Source organism: Hirundo rustica, chromosome 1, assembly GCF_015227805.2.
Source record: "Hirundo rustica isolate bHirRus1 chromosome 1, bHirRus1.pri.v3, whole genome shotgun sequence".
Classification (NCBI taxonomy): Eukaryota; Metazoa; Chordata; class Aves; order Passeriformes; family Hirundinidae; genus Hirundo; species Hirundo rustica.
The window spans coordinates 132,452,559-132,478,287 of NC_053450.1; the positions used below are offsets into that span (position 1 = coordinate 132,452,559).

The 25,729-nt window shown below is 39.2% G+C and overlaps 1 protein-coding gene across 2 annotated transcripts in view; it reads right to left on the minus strand.

The window, feature by feature from the left end:
• Positions 1-10,625: 10,625 nt before the first annotated feature.
• The window catches only part of VPS50 (VPS50 subunit of EARP/GARPII complex), a 78,500-nt gene continuing 63,396 nt past the window's right edge, over positions 10,626-25,729 (minus strand). For both annotated transcript variants that reach the window (XM_040066067.2, XM_040066077.2), the window contains 6 exons: positions 22,886-23,034; positions 21,786-21,882; positions 21,485-21,643; positions 18,984-19,105; positions 15,912-16,101; positions 10,626-14,493 (listed from right to left, as the gene is read on the minus strand). In XM_040066067.2, the coding sequence (XP_039922001.1) occupies positions 14,374-14,493; positions 15,912-16,101; positions 18,984-19,105; positions 21,485-21,643; positions 21,786-21,882; positions 22,886-23,034 (837 nt within the window). In that variant the 3' untranslated portion in view covers positions 10,626-14,373. The remainder of the gene's footprint in view (positions 14,494-15,911; positions 16,102-18,983; positions 19,106-21,484; positions 21,644-21,785; positions 21,883-22,885; positions 23,035-25,729) is intronic.

Sequence of the window (25,729 nt, forward strand, 5' to 3'; positions counted from 1 at the left end):
AGGAAGCAAAGAAATATGCATAAATAAAGTGATTTAGGCTTTTTTTTCAAAAGTGCAGCTTGTTTTAAAGTATTGATGGACTATTTTTATTCAGAACTGTTTTAAAAATTTTTGACTGAGACAACATGCTACAGTTCCTAATGTAAGTCTGGAATTACATAAGCTGTAATTCCATTTTGTAAGCAGAAATCCTTCCTGTGCCAGGTAGAAAGACACTGGCGATTCTAAGAAAGATACATTTCTTTCAAGGTAGATCCATTCCATACCGCTAACATAAATTCATTTAGAAACCAACATTCTTGATCATCCAAAAGCTTTGCTGACAGTTTCAAGGTGTGTGTATGCAAACTGGCAGGTCTGAGCCAGCTTTCTTTCACAGCCATGGAAGAGTCAGTGAAGGTTAACAGGTAGTTTAGCTCACAGGGAGTCACTTTGATTTGCACAGCGTTGTCAAAGAAAGCCCCCGTGCAGACATGTATGTATTAGAAATCTTGTGCATGCTAAATCCAGCGCCTTCTAGAAGCTTAGCATCCTCAGCTGTGGCAGTCTCTCTCTCGGAGCCCTGTCTGGCTCGAGAGACAAACCACAGTTGGAAGGATTTCTCCTCAGGGCCCCAAAGACCCCAGGAGCAGCTGTGAACCTTTTCCTTTAGAGAGAGCAGGTACCCGCTGATGGCAAAGGAAAGTCTGCCCTTGATCTGGGGGGAATCAGGGCTTTATTCAGTCTTTCTCCTGTGGTCCTGCCCCCGGTCCCTGTCCTCCAACCAAGAGGGATTTCACATCCTTTTCCTGGCTTTTCTCCAGGGGAAGGGGCTAGAGGCGGGGACAAGCCACTACCCAATCAGGGATAATGTGGGTGTGGAAAAGAGTTGGATTACATTCCAGTGTGGGAGAATGGGTGTGGAAAAGGAGCCGGGGCAAACCTCAGGGTGATACATTTTCTGGGGGAACAGGGAGTACAGAAGGAACCATTACAAAAACCATTATAAAAATGAAATACAGTATAAACCCAAATAATGTACAACAATACTCAACTCCCACTTGGTGTGGTCAATTCACCCCACCTTTCTAGACATAATATATTTTAATTCCTATGATACTGTTCTGTGAATGAGCTATATTTTACTAAATTGAATGCAGGTAAAATTTCAAAATGAATATATGGATTTTATCTATTTTGAAAGAGCTTTGTGGTTTTAGTATTTTCCCAAATTTTTTTGTTTTCAATTTTTAAGATTAAACACCTGGGCTTTTAAAATATCTGATAAGAGAATGAGTAAAATCAGGTGGGCATCATTCTTCTTGCACTAGCAGAAGAATCCATTCCAGAGCAGCTCTTTGGGGTCTGCGTAGGGTCTATGTTTGACTGTGCTCAGGACCTGTGCAGAGAAGCTCCTCATGGTGTTAGACATTCATGCAACTGAGCTGAGAGGTTAGAAACTCACTGGATGGGTCTCCTGAAGGTAATAAATAGAGCTCCTGCCTAATCAAAGGATTGTGTAGTTTCCCATAATACTCAGAAATTCTTCTATCTGCACTACTTAAAGTACTGCTAAGTATGGCTGAACAAAGGCAGAACAGTCAGGTCAACCTCATTAAGCCTCTCCTAGAGCAAACTTAGCCATGGCCCAGATCTTCCAAATCTGCCTAATAGCCTCACAGCAGAGGATGTCTTGGTAATTTATAAAAGAAAACACACATCCTATTCTTCTGAGCCTTCAATTAAATTTTTTTAAAAATCTGAAGGTAAAAGTGAAATATAACACCTAACAATATGGAAATAACTTCAAAATAATAAAAAGTAAAATCATAAAACTAAAGAAACAAAAGCAGGGATTTGTTTTGATAGATGCTGAACTCTTGACCCTTCTGTGTCTCCCAAAAAACCCAAAACAGACTCAACCAAGAAAAGGGCTGGAGCTAATTCCTGCCCTTCACACAACACCCCACCTGAGGTGAATAAAATTCAAAGGCTCCTAATTACGTGTTGAATGTTCGATAAATCATTGCATTAAGAGTGTTAAAGATTCATGGTTGTGCCCTATTAGTTATATTAAGAGTGTTGAATGTGCTGATATCCCAAATAGTCTGTACCCCATCTGTACCCCAAACCCCAGTTCCTTACTTCCTGAGTTGTATGTTACATGTTCCTTCCCCCCCAAAAAACCTAAAATCACTTACCTTCCCTCCTGTTAAGCCTCTGCTGCTCCCCTGCCTGCTCTCCACCTGCTCCTCTTCCTATTTCCTGCTGACGTCCCGCCTGCACCCGTCAAGCTGCCGCCACCACCCTTATGGAAAGTGCCAAAACTCCCATAAAACCTTGTTGTAAGCAGAAGCATAATCAACACCAAACATCCCTAGCCAAAACGAGCCAGCACAGGATCCAGACATATAAAGGACAGCACTGAATCAGCAAAGCTGTCAGGTATCTGCAGACAGTTTCCCGTATTCTCACTATAATTTAGAGGGCACCCAGAGAGAGAGACACCCCTGGACCAAGACACGCCCTATGAATTCCTGAGAGCACCTGTGAGGCAGGAATCCTGACTCTGCAGCGTGAGCAGCCATTCGATTTGCACCTCCTTCTCAGCGGTGTCCAGAGGGAGCAGTGGTGGCGTAGGCGATCCCTTGAGCCTTCCCCTTTTTTAATAAAGGCATTTAAGGAGTTAATCAATCTCCTGCCCTGTTTATTTATAACACCACCAGGCGAAGTAGAGGATGGAGACTAAAACTAACGGTATAGAAACATCTTCAGCAGCTCTAAGGCCAAGGATAATGGTAGTCTGAGCCCTGATATTGGTGCATTAATAAAAGATCTGTTTAAGGCTAAGGATCCAAGGCTCTCCACAGACCTTTACTTAAGTTAAAAAAAGAAAAAGCAAGGAAAAAAAAAATAAATAGAACTGATAGTGTATTTAAAATTAATGACCTAAGGTTAATTGGTACTTCACTGACTCAATTTGCAAATGGATTATGATGGAGAAAAGTGTTTTTCTGACAGAGTTCACATATAGCAATGGCCCTGAGCACATACGTGTCTCTATGGAATAAAAAGTACATTTGATTTTCTATGGAAGAAACCATTTCCTTCTCACTTTACTAAGAGATTTCATCTCAAAAGCTTATTTCAGAGTTTTTTGCATCCAATTGGAATTCAGTGTATTTACTATCTCAAAGCATATTTTTATGGAAGGTTCGATCTCAGCATAATATTCAGGGTGTTTTTTGCCAATCCTTCCTCGCACTCTCAGTTTTTTCCTCACCGTCTTTTTGGGGACAGAAGTCAGGCTCTGCTACATTCCTGCTCCTTCTGTGATCCATTGGTGTTAGGGAGAAACATTTCTGGGCTTCCACTGCTCCAGTCCTCTTCGCTTTATGTCAGTCATGACAGCGTCCTCTGTATTTTGCAATTTATTCCTTCCTGCCTTTGAGAAACTGTGAAAGCTTCAGTCATATTCCTTTCTAGCCTAAAGCAGCACTGTGACACTGACGCTATATTGTTTCACAGCAGATGGTTAACTGTGGAAAAGGTAAGTTCTGAAGAAAACCTAATGACCTTGTTTGCAGGATTGCAGGAAGCAGGAGCCCTCACCATTTCTTCTGATCTCCTCCACATTTGTCGGTCATCCTATCCCTTGGGAATGGAAACTTATCTTCCAAGCTGGCTGACAGAATTATTTAGCTTCTGTCTGGCATTGTGCATTTCTATATTGGACTAAATGCCCCAATGTTCCAAAAATGTGCAGTTTTCAGACACTTTATACCTTGCTCACACACTTTATACTGTTGCTGTGCATTGTTTGGTTTCATATTGTATTTCATTTTATTTCATATTTGGGTTTTATAATGGTTTGTTCTGAACCTCCCTGTTCCCCTGGAAAATGTAATATCCTGAAGTTTGTCCCTGCCCTTCCCCCAGCCCATTTTCCCACATTCTTCCCAGACCCCTTCCTTGCACGTAATCCAACCCTGTTCCACTCCCACCTTATCCCTGATTGGTATTGGCTTGTCCCCCCCCAGAGCTCCTTCCCTGGATATAAGCTGAAGCCACATGTGGTCTGGTCTCTTGATTTGGGGGTCTGGATTTGGGGTTCCTGACCTGGGCTGGGGCAGGACCACAGAAGAAAGACTGAATAAAGCCCTGGTTTCACCCTCGGATCAAGTGCAGACCTCCTTTCTTTGCCGTTGAAGGGGTCTCGCTCTCTCGTGCTAAGGGAAACGTTCTGAGCCACCTCCTGGGTTTAGGGATCCTGAGGAAACTCCTTCTGTCTGCGGTTTGTCTCTCGAGCTAGCCGGGGAAAGAATGGAGCCACGTTATACCTGGCTCAGGTTCCTTCCTCAGCTCCTCCAGTTAAGCACACATGATTGAACCATGAGGGAACACTGACAGTGGCCTGAAGGCTGCTGGCTGCAAGGGCAACACCACCTACTTGATCCCAGATCTCCTTCTTACACATAGAACTGTTTGGGACCTTTAAATTTTACAGGGAAAATACACGCCATGGTGCTTCAGGTAAACCTTAAGGCCACGTTTAGGAAGATGGTGGGATGCATAAATGTACAACCAAATTGGCATTTGGGTAAAATGAAGGTTGGGGGAGGATGGCTGAGTCAAGAGAGAGAACAATCTGACACAATGCATTAAAAAAGTGGTCTGTCTTTTGTCTGTGAGCCATTGTGAGAAGCAAAAATAAAGGTACTTTTTCAGAGTACTCCCTTTCCTTTTCAGATTGTCTTACTCTTAGAGACTGCAATGGGAGGAAGGAAACTCTAAGTATTCTTCCAAAGCACATTCATTTGTGCTCGCAAATATTCCTCTTCATTACACCCAATTATTTGGAGCAGCTTAATTTTCACAAAATAGGCATTCTAAACAGACAATACACATACACCAATTCTAAACAACACTCTAAACAACAGACAATACACATACACCAATTCTGCAAATGACTTTTCACTGATAACCCAGGCAGGTATTTAACACACAATGAAGAATGACTGCTTATATAAGTACAATGTTTTCCTTACCTTCTAGAAGAAACTGTTCAATATATTCCTCACTTTCATTCAATCAGTTTGGATACAAAACAACAATTAGAGATGAACATGAAAAGTTAGATGTTAGGCTGACTTAAAAGATCAGAGGGGAGGAACTAGAAGGGTTATTGTTCCCACTCCATGGGAGGTGACAGAGGGGCCACTTTGCTCAGTTGTCCTCCTACTCTTCTCCATATATTGGGGTAGATAATGGGAGATTCTGTCAAACATGCAGTGCATTTTGCATTTCTCTGGTCCCTCATTGCCTTAGTCCTGAATGTGATCACCACAAAACCTATATAAAAATTATCCATTTTATAGCGGGATTTTTATCATTTGTTCCTCTCATCAGCCCAGGAACATATTGGAAATATAGTCTCTGCAAGGTGGTGACTCTGTTCAGCCTGCAGCCTGGCTACTCTTCTCAGTCTACATCCTAGACTCTGTGGGTACCCTCGCTCAGCCTTCCTCCAGGGCTGGTATGGAAATGCTTCTGTAGCCAGAGCCCAAGATCCAGCATGCGCTGACAGGCAAGTCCCTGTTGCTTCCTTGGAGCATTCCATTAAAACCAAGATTAGATGAATCAGATCAGATTAATTCCTCCTTTGGTAGTGACAGATGAGGAGATGCAAGTACAATCAAAGAAAGGTTGGTGTTTCAGAGTGATAGCCTAATTCAAAGTCCACTAACACAAGGGGCAGGCAGCAGAGACTGGCTGGTGATTTCATCAGGAGGAATGTCCTTCCTGGGCACTGACAGAGAAGCTTGTGACCCCATGAGAGAGAGAGGCTGTGTGGTCTCCCAGCCCACTCCCCTGCTTCAACAGCATGTGGAAGGCAGTAAAACAAACCAGAAAATTACTTTCTCATGGCAGTCAGGTCTCCACTGTCACCAGCCCCTGGATCCTTGTCATCCAGCCTGGGATTTTTGCTCAATTTCTCCCAGGCTTTCTTTGGCTGGCTGCCCCCACCACTTCCAGGTCTCTCCTTGGAAGATCTACACAGCCAGGATGGGTGACACAATGCAGGTCACAGAGGTTCCATGAAGGCATGGCTCAACACCTCAACAACTGCAGGGCTGGATTCTGCTTTCCACTCCAAAGGCTGATGTCTCCAGCCTCGCTGACGTCAGTGCTAAGCTAGCCATCTCGACAGAAAGTGCTCTCAGGGTTAGGCTCTGGGGAGAGGGAGGGAGGCATCTACACTGGGTGACTTGGCACCTCTTTAGGAGGAGCGATGAGGGGGATTCTGTGCTGTGGGTATACACAAGACAACAGAGATTAGCCAAACTTGGCTGAAACCTATGTTATTCTTAGATTCAAGCCCTACTGAGGCAACAGAAATCATTAATTCTGTATTTTAACTGAAACCCCAGCAGGGTGATGATGTGGCCCATGACTGGAGCTCCCCAGTTGGCAAGACGCATGAGTTGGAAGCAATGCGCATGTAAAGAGCTTCCCCCCCAGACTGCCACTGCGCATTACTATGCTCTTTTTGGTCTTGCAGTGCACAGTAGTATGCAAAAGAAAAAAAGAAAAAAAAAAAAATTATCCTCAGTTATGTGCAAAAAGAAGCTAATGCTTTAATCCTATTCTCCTCCACACTGTATAAGTAAAGCAAGGTAAATATAATAATAAAATATTTAAAGAAGCCCAGTGTTCTGCATTTTTTGTAATTTTCTTTTCCTAAGAAATCAATTTTTATAAAACAGCAAATATGAACACTATCCCATTTTCAGGAAAACTTGTGAGAGTACAGAGAAGAAGAGCTCAGTCTGAAAATCCTTCACTGACTGTCGCTATTGTATTAGGGACGACAATTATAACAACACAAGACTCTCCAGTTTAGAAGCAAATGAGAGTGATTTTTACTCTTCAAAGCCTTATTTTATAGACAGGTACAAGAGAATAAAATTTCATTGGACAGCAAACCAACACATCACCATCATTGGACAGTTAGGAACAAAACCCCTCAACTGTTTCTTGCAAGTGAACAACAGGGAGACAAACAACACCTGCAAAAGTTGTTTTCCTTCTCCAAGGACTGTTTGAATTCCTCCTCACAATGTCTTAGGCCACAGTTTCTCAGGCCAGTGTGAGAAAGTTATGTGACTTAGTTTCACAAAGACACCGCGCTGCTGCTGCCTGATCTCTTACATTCAGCATCCACAACTGACGTCATGAAATAGTGAGAGCAGAAAAGTTCATCACAAAGTACCAGATAACCCCAGAGAACATTATAGTTCTATTTTTCAGGTTGTGGTATAGACACATACTGACCCACAGAAAATTATTTATCTACTTCAAAAAATTTTTTTCTCATTCCTACAAGGAACATAGTTCAAAACATCCCACATGCATGTCATTCAGTCCAATTCCCAGATTTACTGACCATTCATTACAGGTTAATGAATGTGGTTTAATTATTCATACAATTCTCTCCTTTCAAATGCAGAAAACTGAAATTTAATACAGAAAGGAGTATCAACCTAAAGACATGAGGTAAGAGCACCCAAGTTCATAGGAACTAATCATACAGACTCTTAAACAGAGCCTACCAGCTTAGAGTCTGCACACTCACCCAGCAACCAAAGCTAATCAAGTTACTGCTTCAAAATAAAAAGTCTCCAGAGATATTATCCCATCATTTTCCATTATTGAAGACATAGATCATAAAAAGCATGGATAGGCATTGAAAAAAATTTCCCCAATCTCTTTACCTGATTATTTCATTTATAAGAATCTCAGATATGGGCTTTACCAAAAAATACTATTTGTAAAAAAAAGTAAATGGCCAAGAATTTTATGTCCAAATTTTCTTGTGAGCAAACAAGATCTTAAATCCCATCTACATTCTTCTTGTACCTCCCAGTCTAGCTTTTTTTTTGCATATTAATTCTGGTATTTAGATTTTAACTCAGTACCTTAAGAAGTATAACTTGAGCTTCAAGAAAAATAAAAATGTGATCCACAATGGCTGTTTGCCTACTGTTACCCTGTGAAAAAAAACCAGTTCATGTTTCATCTTTCCCAGGGTTAACCAGTGGCTGCTAAAAGTACAGCTTGTGCCTATGGAACCACGGCCTAACAGCACCTCACAAAACATGGTAGATAATGTAATTTCTTTTATACCTAGGGGAGTAAAGAACAGGAAAATATAACCAACTTCTCTACATCAGGCACTGAGAAAGAGCAGAACCTGAATCAAAGCTCAGGACGGGTCTGTGACCTGGCTGCTGTGGCATGCAGTAGTTCTAAGGTGATCCCTGATGTGTCACCCGCGGGGGCTTCCTTTCTCCTGGCCAGGGTAGCCACAAACACCAAGAGCTCTCCTAGCACACAAGGCAAAAGCACTTGTGCATCACCCAGAGCCCTGCATCTCATCAGAGACATTTTGAGCAATTGAAGGCAGAAGTAAACACCTCACTAAAAATAAACAGAACTCAGCCTAAAGGTCTGAGAAGGAAACACCTTTTTGAATAGCAGAGACACCAACACCGCACTGGGCTGCATCTGCAAGGGGGGAAGGAAGGGTTAATGGTGTTACAGCCATGACACACCACTACTATTCATGGCAAATATTTTCTGTAGTGAAATGTAGCACATTATAAACCACCCGTGACCACTCAGCTAGTTGGAACATTTGGCTGCTTAAATATTCTAAGTGTGCTGGAGGAGACAGCTGAATTAGCAGCTCAGGGCCAGGAATTAGCCCAAGGTCAAACTTATTTACATAAATGACATTTTCCTACACTTCTGGAAATAAATGGTCCTGAAAACTCACAGATGCTTAGTACTGTGCTAATAACTGCATCAGGCATCAGAACTCCTGCATTTATTGGGGTCTGAGGTTTCAAGAAGACAGCAGGCTCTCCCAGAGCAACCTACATTTTCACCAGGCTGCTGTTCCACTGCATTTCAGCCCGATCCACCCATGCCCTGACCCAGGAGTGTTGTGTGTGTCAAACAGGTATCCTCCCCGAACAGCCAGACAGCAAGAATGACTATCCATTGTGAAGGCTCTGGCTTCTTTTTTTCCTTACCAAGGTCAGGATGAATAATACACGGGAAATGTCGGTTTCCAGTTGGGACTCGGGTGTTTATTATTTCTTATCTATGTTACAGACTCATGAGCTGTGAGCTCTAACTTGCAAGTTAGAGAAATGAGGTAAAATGGAGTCCCTCTGACTCTTTCCAAGGTTATTTAAGCAATAATTACCCAATAATGAAGTGACACCTATATTATTTATACTTTTGACCCACTAATGACCACCCAAGGCCCACAACATGGACCTTTTTCACCAGATTACAGAAAACCTCCCAAACCCATGAAGAAGAAGGAAGAAGAAGGTGAAGAAGGACCCAGACAACACCCAAAGTCCCCCATCTTGACTCACATGAATTACTATATACTAAAATACTAAATCTAAGTTTTTCACCCTGTGAGATCACACAAAACTACACACCCACAATCCCAGTGCTATCACTCAATCTTAGAAGCCTGTTCCAAGGCCTCAAGTCAAATGTAGTGCTTGCCTGAGGGTCAGCACCCCTCAGCTCAGAAAGCCTGAAATTTTCAGCCTCCAGAGTTCCAGCAATCCATGAGCTTTCCTTTAAGGGCAAGAGGAACGTGCTCCACCAAGTGTCCAGCCTGCTGCTTTCAATGCTTTGGGCTGAGCTAGAGCTCCTTTTCAGCAGGCTCACATGTGGTGCTTCCTGCAGACCACACATCAGGGGCACACACAGGCAGTAGCAATGGAAGCAGAATGGTAACTCAGGTGTACTCAAGGCTCAGAATTCAGACTCAGACTATGACCTTGTCCTCAATGGACACCCATTACTCCCACGAGGAAACACCTCTGCACTACCTACCCAGGCTTCAGTGTCAGTGTCAATGACAGCAGAGAAACCAGTAGCATGTGGCTTGTTCAGTTTTACCATTCTTTTTTTGTAGTCCCTTACATTGCACACAAGCTCTCTGTGTGTATATATTTACACTATAAATGTAAGGATGAATTTCAAGGAACACAAACTTATGGTGCATATTCCACATGGCATCCCCGCAGCTCTCAGATAGCAGCTCCAGAATAATTTTCTTGTACAAGGATCCTTTCCATTTTAAGGCTCAAGAGACATTTCTTTTTTATTATTTACTAAAATAAAATGAATGGGATGACTTTCTATGGATGAATAAAAATTACTAGTGATATAGGGCAGGAAATACATACGGGTATAAACCCTGGCTTTATTTGTAAAAAAGATCTTCAGAAATACCTGCAGTCATTTTGCACATCTGATCATGCATTTTGTGCTTAGTGACAAGAGGTACCTCCCCGCATCTCTTCCCCTAGATCTTCAGCTTGCTCGTATACTTTGTTTTCCAAAGATCACCACATTTAGACAGATACTTGGAAACTTTGAATCTATTAAAATCTGTGCAAGATAATCCAAAAATGTAACACAGATCTGTAAAACTCTGCTCTGAAAGTAGGTTTTGTTTTTACATATGTATCCAGAGCTCTAGACCAAACCAGCACAGCTGAAGTACACTGTAGAGATTTTGTTTATAAGAACAGCCAAGCAGACTCAAGTTTAGTTCACATACAATCATTTTTAATTCAGTTTATACATGTAAAGTCTCTTGGACTGAATGCCCCACAAAATAAAGCACTGGATCCACAACACAAAAACCAAGGTTACTTATGCTATTATTTGTTTCTCAGACATGTATTTTATCATATGGTATGCTATTAATTCATGCCTACTTTAAAAAAACCAAAATATGTGTTTGTGAAGCCCTGAGTATTACTTAAAGATGCTGTTCCACATAACACTTCATGATCTCATGGATGAACAGGAGATCCTTAAAAACCAAGTCTCTGTTGTGATGAAAACCAGTTCTGGCAGTGCAAAAACAACACACTCACAAATATCCTTAAATAGCCAGCAAGCACAGAAACCTTGCCGCTTGCAAATTGCATTATTTCCATATTTGCACCATAATCCCACTGTCAGTACAATGTTTAGCCTTTATGCTATGCTGTTTCAAGCAGTGGTTAAAAATAAAGTAGATACCATCAAAAATACAATAAATCTGCATTTTTTTGTCAATCTCCATTTGTGTCATTTACAACATAGCAGGTCCTAAACAGGAAAATACCCCAAATAGATCCCTTTCACAGTACAACAGGGGGTCCTTAGAGTTTTGCACATTCTGTGGCAAAATAACAAGTGAAGAGCAACTCAAATCCACAGTTTTGCATCTGGTATCTATCACAAGACATCCCTTTATCATTCACAACTGCAAAAAATTAAGAGGGAATGCAAAACTTTCATAGAAGCTTTGAGGCAGCCATTGATCATTCATCCTCTTTTATCCCCTAAGGGGATAAGGGCAAAGAAGGGAGAATGTTCTTTCAGTAAACACGTGCTGTAATCTACACCCCACATCTAGGGCTTGCTAAGCAGATCTGGACAGGGTCTAGTTTTTCCCGCTGAAGATCAGAAGTTTTTACTGTACACATGGGAAAACTGTTATCCATGAGGGAAAAATGGAACTCAGAACAATCAATTACCTGAAAATGTAGCTACCTGCCGGAAATCATGGAACATCCATGTGCCTACCCAGATGAGGCATTTGAATTAACACCTCCGGGGGCTGCTCTGAATACTGTCCCATCAGCTGAAGCACAGCTGATCCAAGATGGTCTTTCCCATCAATGTCATTCTGCTTAGAATCATTAAACCTCTACCAAACCAAGGACCTCAATCATACATCAGGGCCACATAAACAATCAGCTGGCTTCCTACTATTTTTGTCCCAGTAGCTGCTTTTTGGAAGGACAGTGTCACCATGGGATGTAACTGAGAGAAGCCCACAGTAGAAAAGCCAGTTTGTGCGCCGATCAGTGTAGGTATAGGCCTCGCCTAACTGGAGACTTGAAAACTGCTCATCTATGCTCCAGGTGAGTTTGACAAATATCAGAGTTTGACAGATGCCCACTCCTGCACTGCTGGTCAGTCTTCTTGGAGACTGAAGGAGATTTTCTTCTATTATTAAAGTTTTGCAAAACACTCCTGTAAAACATAAAGGCTATCTAAGCTATATTCTCTATTGCAGAAAAAGCAGTGTAAGAGGCTTATTGCAGAGAACAAAGATGCACTGAGATGCTCAAAAATCAATGGTTTATAAAAAATCCTCATATCAGAGCATGGAAACTACCAAACATATCCTTAGTGAGATAATTCAGCACTCAGTGAAAACTTAGCTTCATTAGTCAGTCACAGCCAGGTAATATAGAATATTCTGAGTTAGAATGGACCCACGAGTCCAACACCTGATTTCTCATAACCTAAAAACATGTATCTAAGAGTGTATGTAGGCCATGTAGCTATGTGGCTTCCTGCTTGGCATCAATCCTGGGCAGCAAGGAAAGGTTCTTGTGGAAATATAATGATTTCTGAGGCATTTATGAATGAAGATCATACAGCTGTTGCATAGGTTTAAAACTGCTTCTCGCACATTCTTTTATTTGGGGGCTTACTTAAAAATAACAAGTCAAACAATAGATACACTACAAAAAAATCACTCCTGATTGTGATTCATGCAATTGCTCATTGCATTTCAATGTTTATACCTCTACCTTTTGGTAAGCACTAAAATTACAGTGACCTAAGCACTTTAGGAGAAATTAAATTGTGTTCAGCTCACCAAAGCTCATGTAAAGAGATTTAAATTTCTTATTTCGTCTAAGAGAAGGAAATTGAAAGATATTTCACACTGATAGTCCCCAATATGTTTCTGTTCCTTCCAAGAGCTCTCGCTCAGGATTTGACTCCAGGGCAGATAAGCTGAGTCAGAAGTCTACACTTTCATTTGTGCTACCTTTTTAATGAGGATTAAAGTGATTCAGCTTCAACACACATGGTGACAAACCACTAAGCAAGTTTTAAACGGAACTAGGCAAGACAGCATGGTCAATACAGAACAGTGTTAAATTTTGGTTTAAATCTTATTTCCTTTAAAATACAGATAACCAAGGAAGCTGAATACCACACAGTCAATATTTAAAATGCAAATTCTATCATTCTAAATCTGTATACAGGCTTTCTCTAAACTCACACAATGATGCTTGGTACCCTTCTGAAGAGGAAATTAGGCCACGGAAAAGAACAATTATGATGACTCCATGGGGCAACTTTCTGTCACTATATTACTGTTGACATTCACTAACTCCTGGCTCCCTCATGACTGAATTAAAATACAATGGCAAGTATGAATCCCAAACTGAGAATTCAGCATGTTGCACACACCAGTGGATTGCAGCCTATGTAATTTATTTTACATATTAGCTCAAAGTTTCCTTTAAAATGGTCTGAGAGCAGTCCAAAAAGTTGATGGTGCAATAAAAAATAAAATTCCTGAAACTTTACATACTGAAAACCAAAAGGCAAACCTGAAAATTTCAGTGAAGTCAGCGATGCTCTGACAAATTGATTTCTAGGGCACATATGCAGTCAAGCCATTTTACTTTGCTCAAGATCACTCAGGATGTCTACAGCAGAGCGGGAAACAGGAAGATTATCTTAGTATCAATCCAAAATTTTAGTCAGAAGAACATTATTCCAATTCCCTGGCATTATTGCTGACATTTTGCACTGTTGAACTGGAAAAACAACGTCTCACAAACAAATCATATTAGCATACAATGTTTATTACCTTCTATTAATCTGAAGTCAATAATTTTGATGACTAAATTAATTCTGAAATAAACAGACATTTTTAAATACAAATGAAGATGATGGGCTTTAACATGAGAGTACTAAGTTCATCTGCACTCTTAATCCACATGCATCGATCAAATTATTATACATATCCTTTCATTTTACACTGGTCTATAATACAGCACAATTTCTGAAGGTGAAAGCAGGGAGGAAAGAAATCATATTGTCAAGTAGCCCTTTTATTTAAAAAGAGCATCAATGATATATTAAGCCAATGTGTTTCTCTCTGATTTTGATTTCACAGTATACACTTTTGCAAAACATACAGCTCAGTAATGATACACAGTGGCCCCCCTTTACTTAGGGCAAGCGCCAAAAAAAAAAAAAAAAAAAAAAAAAAAGAAGAAGAAGAAATACAACAGAAAAGAATTCTACAGATTAGAAAAGTCGTATTTTTAGAACACTGTCACTTCAGAGTGTCTCCAATGTTGCGAGAGAAAGGTCATGCACAACATTTCTAATGCTGTAATTGTCATTAGTCCACAAGAGAAATGTCTGCATGCTTCACATGAAACAGAAAAAGGTACAAGTCAGAAAGAAAGCAGCTTTCTCCAGTTATCTCTTAGGCCTGTCTATGTCATCAATGGTAGCTAACAGCTTCTGTCGTGCCTTTTTGTTGATGTAGGTGCCCAGACAAATATTCACCAGATTGGTCAACTGCTTAGTGGAATATTCCTGGCAAACAAAAGCAGATCATGGTTAGGGTAGAACAAAACACCAGACAAAGACAGAAAACTTTAAAAAAACAGACATACTCAGTGTGGAATTTACAACTGATAGAAGCATCAGCACACGGGAGGATTTAAAGCTATAGTTCAGTCATGTCTGAATAGTTTTCATAGTTGAGGCAGAGGACAAAACTATATTTTGCTACATGGTGGCTTATAACAGAAAATGCTTATGACTTTAAATATACTGGACAGAGTTCACAGAAAGTAACTCTGTGAACATGTGTATAAATCAACTTTTAATGTATTTTCCATTTTTGGGAGGCTTGGTGGGAAATACATATGCAAATGGTTAAGCTTCCGACACAAAAGCTTTTTTTTTAAATAAACTATGATAAATGTTGGTGATCTTTTTTATTTTACTTCTCATTTCCAATAAGCTTCTAAATGCTTCTGTCTGCAGAGTCTCCAAATTATTTTGATTTCAGTACTTGATAAAGGAGGAAAAAATGTCAAGAAAATAATTCTTAATACCTGTGGAAACACCATATTTGTCAGTATTACCTTTATGCCTTAACACTATCCAAAACACAGCTTCCATCAATGTGTTTTAAAAACACGTTTTTCCCTGTAGGTCATCAAACCCCATCACAATCTCTCTTGGAGCTCCAGGCAATACAAGGAAAATTCAAGCAAAGACATACTTCTTGCCTCCATTTCTAGCAGGATTTAAGTAATCCCAAAATACAGATTTCAAGTGTTTCACTTTAAAAGACTTTTTACTTCAAAGATGGATATCTCCAATAGCATGTGACTATTACTTACACAGATCTGTTATAACTGTTAGTTCGTGCTAGAGTGAAAGCATCTGAATGTTTTCAAAACACAAATATAGACTTATCTCAGCAAAAAATGCTGTTTAAGCATTATCAAATGAAGAAAGAAAAAGCAATTATTCTTCTTCACTGTGCCTTACAACTTGGTTTAAGCAATCTACTACTAAAGGTGATACAAAACCTAACGGTGTGAACCCAAACCGTAATTCTTGATGATCAAGTTGTGATCTTTGGCATATTCTGAACAGCTCACAATGTTTTCAATCTTCCTTTTCTCTAGTTCTCTATACTTTCTGATACAATAGGCAGATGTGTCTGGCTTAGTCATCCTCCCCAGTCATCAGATGTTGAACCAGTTCAAACACATACTAACTTCATATGATTAAAATGAACATGTACATGCACACATACATTTACGTTTATACTGCTCCCTCTCTAAGTTTTATTATAATAAATGAAAATATACACGTATATGCCTATATTCATTTTTAACACATAGAAAGATTGATTATTTATAGCTGTTAGCAAATTTTTATTATCAGGGTGAATTTTCTCAATAGAGAGGAAATAATGAAAGTTTAACTCTTACCCTATGTTCTTTTATCCAGCATTCCATGTCATTTTCTGTCAGGTAGTATGCTTTAATGTAGGTCTCCACAAATTCTTTATCTGGAATAGGCCTAATGTCTGTTAACTTTTCTAGTTTCATTAAGAACTGTTGAAAATCCAGTTGCATCAAGGCACGTCCTTCATTGCTGCACTTCTTTACATTGGCATAACTAAAAAGAGAAACAGTGAAAAGCAAAACTTAGAAGGAAATAAAAATTAATTTTGCTTCTCAAAGTTAACTCTGTCTTTTGAACCTTGAAGAGGAGCAAAATTATAGTTTTAAGTCAAAAGCAGACAAGAACTTCTCTTAGGATGTCTGCTGCAAAGCTTTATTTGCATAACACATTTTAGCCCAGTCATCAAACAGAACCCTACTGTACCCAGTGATACATAGAAAAATCACACCCTCCTCCCCCAAAAGCCACAGAAAAGCTTACATTGAACAACTTACAATAAGTAAGTTAGAAGAAATTAAACCAATGCTAATTAGCACACTAGACAGTGGTTTCAAGGGATCACGAGCACTGGACTCTGAAAGGTACCACTGCAGCTTTAGGAATGGTCACCAGGAGCTTGCGGAACCAAACGGAAGCATCAAAGACACAATGCTACTTGTTAAAAAACAGCCACAGCAACCAGAGGATGAAGGGTGGCTCATCTCTGTGAGAAGTTGATGATTTAATGAGAACAGATTGCCAGCAAACTAGTAACAGGTTATAGGAGACTGTAAATGAGTTTAAGGGCAGGGTAATACTAGCAAAAATCACAGTGGGGGATAGGCAACAAATGAGGAAAACGATCTTTGCAGTTCTTCAAATGAATAAGGAACTGCATTTGTCAAGATCAAAGGAATTGACACTGCAAATCCCTTAAGAAAGCCAGTGTCAACTGTGGACAGGGTCTGGGGCACAGTCACTCGAGAGGCTTAATCCAGCTCATCCACCAGTTGCTCCCACAAGTCACAACCCTGTCTCACTCTTCCCCTCCACCAAATCTAAAATAAGCACAGTTTTGCACTGGTTCATGAAGTTGATCCTAATTATTACAGACTTCCTAGATTATTATGTTTGATGCAAAAGAGGCAGCAGAAACATACAGCTGGAAGCTGGATACACACCAAGGTCAGGTTAGACTATGAAGAAATTTCACACAGAGTTGGTACACAGAAAGAATGTGCAGAATGCAAAAGTAACAGAGGCGAAAAAAGAGAGATGACAAAGGCAAAAGTCCTCTGGAGCTTCTGAAGGGACTAGCAGATGATTTTCAATAGGCTCAAGAAGCCAATTGGGAAACAGGAGAGAACACAGAACTGGGAGATAGGGAAGAACAAAATCTAAAGAAAGATATAATTGACTGCAGTGGAGGTAATTCTTCATTCAGTGAAGAGCCTGATGAAAGCAATTTCAGTTGACTGGATGAGAAATGTCTCCTTCATGGGTTTTAACTCCATACATTTATTGAATTCAGAGATAAAAGAAGTTACAAAGGTACTCAGAGTCAGCTGTTCAGAACACCTTACTTCACTTTCCACAGTGGGAAAAGAACCTATATGTAAAGAACCTAATATATGTAAAAATTACAGAACTGGCCAAGAAGAAGAACTTACCGGCAAATATCTGGGAGAAAATGATATGGCAACAAATGAGTACTATTTACACTCTTAGAAATGGTACAGGACAAATTATATCAGGAAAGTATTCCTAGTCCAATCTGCTTAGGCAAAAGTAAAGGTCAAAGTTCCAGGGTAAGTCACAAGCATGAACCTAAACTGCAGCGTGGAGAAAGACATATGAGTGATGATCTTCAGAGCCAAGGATTAAATGTTTCATGAACTCTGAAGCCACAAAAGATAAATGAGATGCAAGAAAAGGAAACAAGTTGAAAACAAACACAAAGGCTGAGGTAGATGGGGTTGATAGTGACTGACAGTGTTTTTGACTTGAAAGATAAGGGGAACGGGAGGAGAAGAGATAGGCCTTGGTTTCACTTCTTTTTATTTGAGGCATGGTAACTAGAAAATAAAATTTCAAAAAGGAAAGCTAGTTGTATAGGCCATATGTCATATGAAGGAATTGAGAAGCCAAAGACAGGTCATGGATGGACTTAATTACTCTGAACATGAAACTGATCTCTCTAGGGACTGCAAAAGGATGATGGCATGAGAAAGAATGGGCATGAGATAAAAAAATCATGGGTTTATGAAAGCAGTGGAAGCTGACGATCCTCAATAGGCAGCTAACGCTTGGAGAAAAAGGGTGTTTTGTTGAAGTCCTACTTTAGAGCAGACAGCAGGATAGTGGGATGGAAAGAAGTAAAATAGGTAGTAGGGAATGAATAAGGTAAAGATAACCAGGAAAGATGTATGGAAACATGTAGAAGGAGTGGAAATAAGCACATATTCTGTGGTGCAGAAGAAGTTCTGATAAGAGCCCAATCATATGTAGCAGGGGGACAAAACCATAAAAATAAATGCAGAGGACAAAAAGTCTACAATCCTCAGGCTACAAAACTGAATCCAGACACTGATTACAAGAGCAAGGGATGAGTATAGGTTCCTGACTAAGGTGTTCAAGCAAGCCGACTAAGACATTTCTCTGTTCTGGATGAATTTGGAAAAATCATGTTCCATGGCTACTTTAAGAAAACTGATAATGTTGATAACTTCATCTCTCCTCTTGGCAAAGATAAATAGCATCACCATGGAAGTACAGACTATTATATTTTAACTTCCTTCTTTGCTCTGCTACAAAATTATAATTTTCATACAGAAGCTTCTTTGAGAGAGTACTGTACTTTCAAATGCTTCATTAAAACATTCAGTGTCATTCTTCAGCAGTATCTAGGAACAAGACCACCCTCTTTAGGCTTAATGCTGCACCAGACTGTGAAACAACCAATAAGGAATGTGTTAAGCACTGATAATTTTTAGGGTCCCCAAAAGCACATGAACTCACAAGGACACTATAAAATTAGAACTTTTAACTCTATAAAATAAACATTATTATTATTATAGACATACTTACCCAAAAGCAAGACTTTCATAAACACTTACCCTTCCACAAGAGTTCTATTGGCCAAGCGTATGCAGTGCTCCCACAGGATGTTGGAGACTGGCAATGGAATACGGACTCTCTTAGACACATCATTCAACCTCCTGTTAAATTCTTCAAATTCCTAATAAAACATAAAAGATGTTAATTCTTTTAGAATAAAATGGATCATACTCTATACATCCAACAACAGCAACAACTAATTAGAAATGCACATGAAAGAGAATACTGAAAAGAGCAAAGAAGAGAGGCTTAACAGGCACAAACTGTAGACATCTCAAAGTGTAAAGCAGAAAACATACCGCTTTCTAGTATACCACTCACAACATTTACCTCGGTGATTTTTTTTTTAACAGGAATTGCTGCTCTGTTCCCCAGAGCTGAGGTTCTCTGTGAAACTGACACCTCTGAAAATGAACCAAGCTCATCCTTCAAATGCCATTTTCATTGCCTCACTCCCTAAACTCATATTTAACTTCTTTAAGTCAAAATACAGCCACTGATGAAAATCTAGTGATGATCTCTTTATCCCTCTAAATACCCACCCCACCGGCTTTCAAAAAGAAGCTCAGAAATATTGTAACCATCTTTCATTCTTCAACATTTCAAATTAGATAATTTCTCAGTGATTTAGAAGGAGCTGAGAGAACGCATTGGAAGAGTCCAAATCTAACAGTTATGACCACACTGCAGCACTAGGTAACAATTCAGGTTAAAGGAAGGCACCTTTTTCCACATGAATCATCAATGGCCTGGATGGATTTCAGCTGATACTTTGACTGACAAAGTAGTCATAACTGAATGCAATTACTGCTACAATGATTTTGTGACTTAAAGTGAAACAGAAGTCCTCTGCCAATGATTAAAGCCTTTATCATATAAAAAAGTATCAAATGACTTCACTATCAAGAAGACTAGTAATGAAATCCTCTGTATAACCAGGGAAAGTTATTGGTAGTGTAGACTCTTGCCCAGCAGAGATTTTATTTCCAAGGCTGTTAATCTAGGGTTTTTTCCTTTTCCTTTTTTTTCTTGCATCCCCTCTCAAAAATTCAGTAAGTGAAGAAATTCGGAAGAGAACCTCAGTAATCAACTGTCATTTAACACAAATTTTCTGAAAGATGAATTTGCCAACAAGATGCAGAGTACCACGATGTCATGCTTTAACTGACATACAACTCATTTCTTCTGAAGATGAAGATGTGTAATGCTCCATAATCTGTTTCTTCAACAATCTTCTTTCCCCACTTTATCTGCCCCCAACACACTATGACTGAATAGAGAACTTTGTGTATGTGTGCACAAGGCTGAAAGTAGTTGATTATTACTTTAAACACTCTGCTCACATCCAATGTTCCTGGAATCCCAGTGTACACAAAAAATCACTCACTGCTTAGCAGTTATTTAAAAGCTTTTGTAGCAATAAGTACTAGCTATAGAATAGAGAGACCACTGGTTTTAAATGGTATTAGCTCTGATTGTCCTGAAGAGAATTCACCAGCAGCTGCATACTCACAGACGGAAAAAGTTTTGCCCCAGAGATCAACTGGTATAAGCACAAACTGATATCAAAAAGTCACGGCAGAATAAATAAGGATAATGACAAAGATACAAAGATTCCATCAAATTCAGTGCAATGATATATCCTCTGTCAAATTCTTCCTTCTTTGGCTTGATTTTTTTTTTTTTTTTTTTAGCAGAAAAGAGCTATGAAGTATGAAGGTGTTAGCCAAACTGTTATTCCACACACATGTGTAGCTTTTTCTATGATTCACACTTCGCACATCTTTAAAATAAAATTTTCAGTTTCTCTAAAAAATTAGTAATTAACATTGTAAAATTAATTAGCATAATCCTATCACTGCGAGAACTTCCCTCTGAAGACCTTTAGAAAGATTATTTAGGCATAAATAAAAGGATGAGAAAGGGCTTGTCCCAAGAACTAGTTCTGTATGCCCTAAGACAGGGCAACTGTATAATGACATCTAATGAATGCAATCAAAAAGTTGGGTGAATAACTTCCCTTTAGCTTCCTTTTCAAATGTTAACTTCTAAATATAGCAACTTCAATTAGATACTGCATGAACATCATTGGTGTTGATTTGACCTACAGCGCCTATGATACATCTCAAAGACAATCAGCAAAATTATTCAGAACAGCAAATAGTGTGTTTTGGGTTTTTTGAAAAATGTTATCTCTGACCACTGAATTTCTCTCAGTGTTACTCTGTTTACTACACATTTCTCTAGCACTCAGGGCTTAGATGTGAGACTCATTAAACTTTTTTGGTCATTTTCACACACCATGTAGTAAAAAAATCATTACTGAAAACAATGCTTTAGAACCAAGAATAATGACACTTCTGGACAGATCTTAGTAACTTCCCATTTGTCAGGATGATACAGTGTCCTAGCCATGCCACTTTTAACAGTTTCAGTGAAGTATTGCAGCAATTTAGTGTTTATATAAAATCTAGCCCACCATTTCCCATAAACTATTCACCTTTAAAAGAGCATCTACATATACGTTGTGCTGTGACATGATTTCCTTCACATCCCATTTCACATTAGCCATGAGAAGAAGCATTTGTTCATAATCAATGGCTTTAGCAGCAACAATCCAATAAACTGGTTTACGTAGTTCACTGGCAGTTGACACTGTCTGAAACAGAAAATAAATTCACTTCAGTAAATATCTGGCCAGCGGGAGCATTATATAACTATGATGTAGAAGTATTTGCACCATAATGTACAAGTTTCAAATTTTCTGTATGAAAATCAGCTGCGAATTACACAATTCTGACCTGAGAATAGAACTGCTGAAGAAAAGGCTTCTTGGCAGCTGGCATCACAGCATCAAGATGAGGCTGAAGAAATTCAAACTGTTCAGCCAGAAATACCCTTTGAAAGCAAAGAAAATTTACTGTGAACTAAGTGCAACGTTTGGCATGTCTCTTTACAATTTTTACTCTACAGCTGACATATCTGGCAATACCAATAAGCAATCTTGGAAAATTTAGTCCCAAGAAAAACCGTATCAGTTGGATGACAGCATATCATTCTCAAAATGACAATTTTAAAATGCATTTGCAAACGAGAATAAAGAGACTAACACTTAAAATATCAAGAATGCGTATTTCTATTTTACTGAGGATATGCTGCAGAAGTCAGAGCCAAGGTCTAGTAAAGTCAGTGACCAAGAGTCACACAATTTCCATTGCAGGACAGTCAACATCAATATTAATAAATCCATCTTAGAATTTCAAAACAGAATTTAATCTTGTATTCCTTCTCAGGGGTAGAATTATATTTCTAGCTAAGCATAAATGAAAAGAATATTTTTAAAATTAACTCCTAATCTTTAGGTGCCATCCAGTGTGAGGAAAAAAATAATTCCTATCTGACTCGTACTAATATTCTTATCAAGTAAAAATCACTTCGTAACACTTGTATTAATTGGTTATAATCTCTTCTTCTCCTGTGGTGTGACATAATTGGACTTCTACCCATTGCAAAGGACATGGTAATTCAAGCCAAACTGATATGAACTAAGCAGTTCTGAGTCAAGTATTTAATATAAGGTGAAAATGAACCATACAGATTAAATATTCCCATTAGCCTCTTTGAAATTAAACTCTTCTTCTGTTAGATTTGGCCATGTATTGTCACAAATTACTGGATCATCTGCACTAAAATTTCATTTCTTGTGTTTGCATGTTGCTAGACCAAAGAATTAGATGCCAGTACCTTTAATAACGAAATTACCCTTATCGCTCATATTTAAAATCACATAGAGGCAGGAATTTTTGACCTGGAAAGAAGGCTTTGGTTTGTAACCACAATTTCTTAAACAATCAATAGCTTTCAGCGATCACAAACACAGTGTGTACAGTAAACAACCTACAAGGATTCTGTGGCCACCACTCTCTCTGCCAAACCATACAGCGAATTGCCGGATGTCAGAACTACAAGATGACTAAGATGTGGGCTTGGCACCTTCTCTTTTCTCTCTTCAGCAGCTGTGAGAGTTCCTGAAGGATCAGCAGACACCTCCTGAAACAAAGAATTAAACAAATTAAACCCCACAAAACCAGCAAGGATGGCTCCAGCTGAAGAGTTTCAGATGGCAGATAAGGTGAAGGAATGTTTCAAATTCTAAGGTGTAATTTAAATTAAGCCTATTCCTATTTGAACAGTATAGGGAAGTGGGTGAAAAAAAAAATCATATCATGTAAATCACTAGCCAAGGAAAAAATAAATTAAAAGAAAAAGGCAGTGAACAATCTTCTCACTACACCTTAACACCCAAACAGGCCTTAGCCCAATTGCCTTTTGGGAGACTGACATCTCATGCTTGGAGACAGTATCTGACAGCAACCAAATAAAGAGACATATCAAAGGAATGTTACTTCTGCATGGGCTTTACTGCTTATATGAGGCATGGCTAACTTAGGAAAAAAACAACTGATGTTCTCAATTACAGAATCGCTAGGTTGGAAGAGACCTTTAAGATCATCGAGTACAACCCATGCCCTAACATCTCAACTAAACCATTCCATAAAAATTTCTATCCTGCAGACATCTTGATGCTAGAAAGCAAGGAAATATTCACAGCAAAGGAATAGAATCTGTAGTGAGAAACAGGTTATACCAGTGCCTTGTTCCAAAATTAAAGGAAAAAAAATATAGGAAACAATCTACCCACACATTTCAGGAATCTAAGTACAAGGTGCAGCTAGAAGAGGAATCACAGAAGGAAAAAATTCCCAAAGCAGGTGTACAAAGGGACACCCTCTGAAGCCTGGCTATTCCCCAGGCTTCAGAGAGTTTCAGGGCATGAAAACAAAGGTAATTCTGGCTAGCTTGGATTAATTATTCATACCATGCTTATACACAGGCCACAAGAAGATGAGAAATGCTACAAAGTAAAGGTAATACAGCACCCAGAACAGGTAAGAAGACAGGCAGGATATGGCACTGATTTTAGTAAGAGTCTTTCAAAACCCTGGGGATAGAAACCCTGGCCAGAGTCTACAGTCTATGGATGCTACAACACATCAGCCTGTATGTATGGAATGAGAACAAATAACAGTAACACAGTAACAAAGGTGTGGAAAAAATAACTTTTACAAAAGTAAAATCAGTGGCCCAACTGGCTGCTGTAAACAGCATAGGAACAACCAACCAATATGACAACAATAATGCTTAAATATAGCATTTATGTTTGGACTCAAAAAACCAAATGAGTGTAATTCTGAAATTGCAGTTAATAAAGGAAAAAAGATAAAGCCAAAAACAATATAATGAAAGAAAGCAGCTTTCAAGTTTGTGAATTGTCTGTTTGTTTGTTTCAACTAGAGACACACATAAAAACAGAAGAAATTGCAGTGAAGTAACTAAGGAAGGAGGGAGAAAAATAGACTCAAGCTAACCACAACAGTAGCCATTAATTTCTTCTGGTCTTCACAGCAGAGAACAACTGTGAGAAATGACCTGAAACAGAATACTTGCCATTCAAACAGGCTTTGTTCAGACACTTTTGCTTATGGAGGAGAGCAGCAAGCACCTGGTGGAAATTAGTAGTGGTGCCACTCATTCTATATGTCAGGATTGAGACAAAGAGGAATATTTCATTGCAGACCTTGAAACATCAAGAGAAAACATATTGCACATATGATCAAGTGAAAACTGGAAAACCAAGAGGGCTGTTATTCTGATAGCAAAATATCTGACAGGCCCATTGCGGTAGTATTGCAGCAATTAAAGGCAGGGCAGGTGAAAATTGATGATGTCAAAATGTGTAAGGACCTGGTGAGAATTTAAGTGATACAGGATGAGCAGAAAGATCAAAACTTTGATGCTATAGACAAAGCAGTACTAGAATGTGTTTACTGCTTGGATGAATGCCAAACCAAAAGTGACATTAAGAATATAAGACAACTGAGAAGGTAATAGCATCCAAGCTGATAAAAGCGGTTTGAGGTGTGGAGGAAAAAAAATTCACAAGTTCCACTTTAACTCTCTCAGATTTCATTTGGCAGTTTCCTCCTGTGGTGTGACAGCCCAAGGCAATAGGAGGTGGATTTGCTAAATCAGAAAGGCTCTTTCAGTTCTGCATCTCCAGAGACATCAAACACAAACATAAAAATGGGCTATGGATGGAACAATGCACAGTCTGGCAAAGCAGAGTTCTCACTAACAAGGGTGAGGAAGTACCTTCAGACTTATTAAAAAAATATTGTAAGGCTACAGACATAAAAAACCAATAAACCAGGGAACCTTAATGGTTCCCCACAGAAATTCTGACATTGAAAACAAAGACTGCTGACTGAGCAATTCTATCAACACATCATTTGTAGCACTAAAAGATCCCACCGAAATACATCAAGAAGCAGAGACAAAACTTTTAGAAGCTTATGGCAAATGTGATCAGATACAGTTGCACTGAGCACAGGAACACTAGCTACAATGTTATGTTATTTGAAAAATTAATTTTCTTTGCTCTGATCTGTGTTCACATTCAGCCAGATAAATCTGGAATTAAGCTGACTAGATGCTTCACAATACTATGAAGCTTGCATTCTGAGTTTATCAGAATGGATACGCAAGTCAAAAGGCCTGGATATTTGCTAAAGCTCATGTAAACCTCTTTTAGAGAGCTCTAAGGTCCTTCCTGAGCACATCCACATGTTTACTGCACATAGGCAATGACATCTAACAATATAGCTGCAACAATCAATTCTCTAAA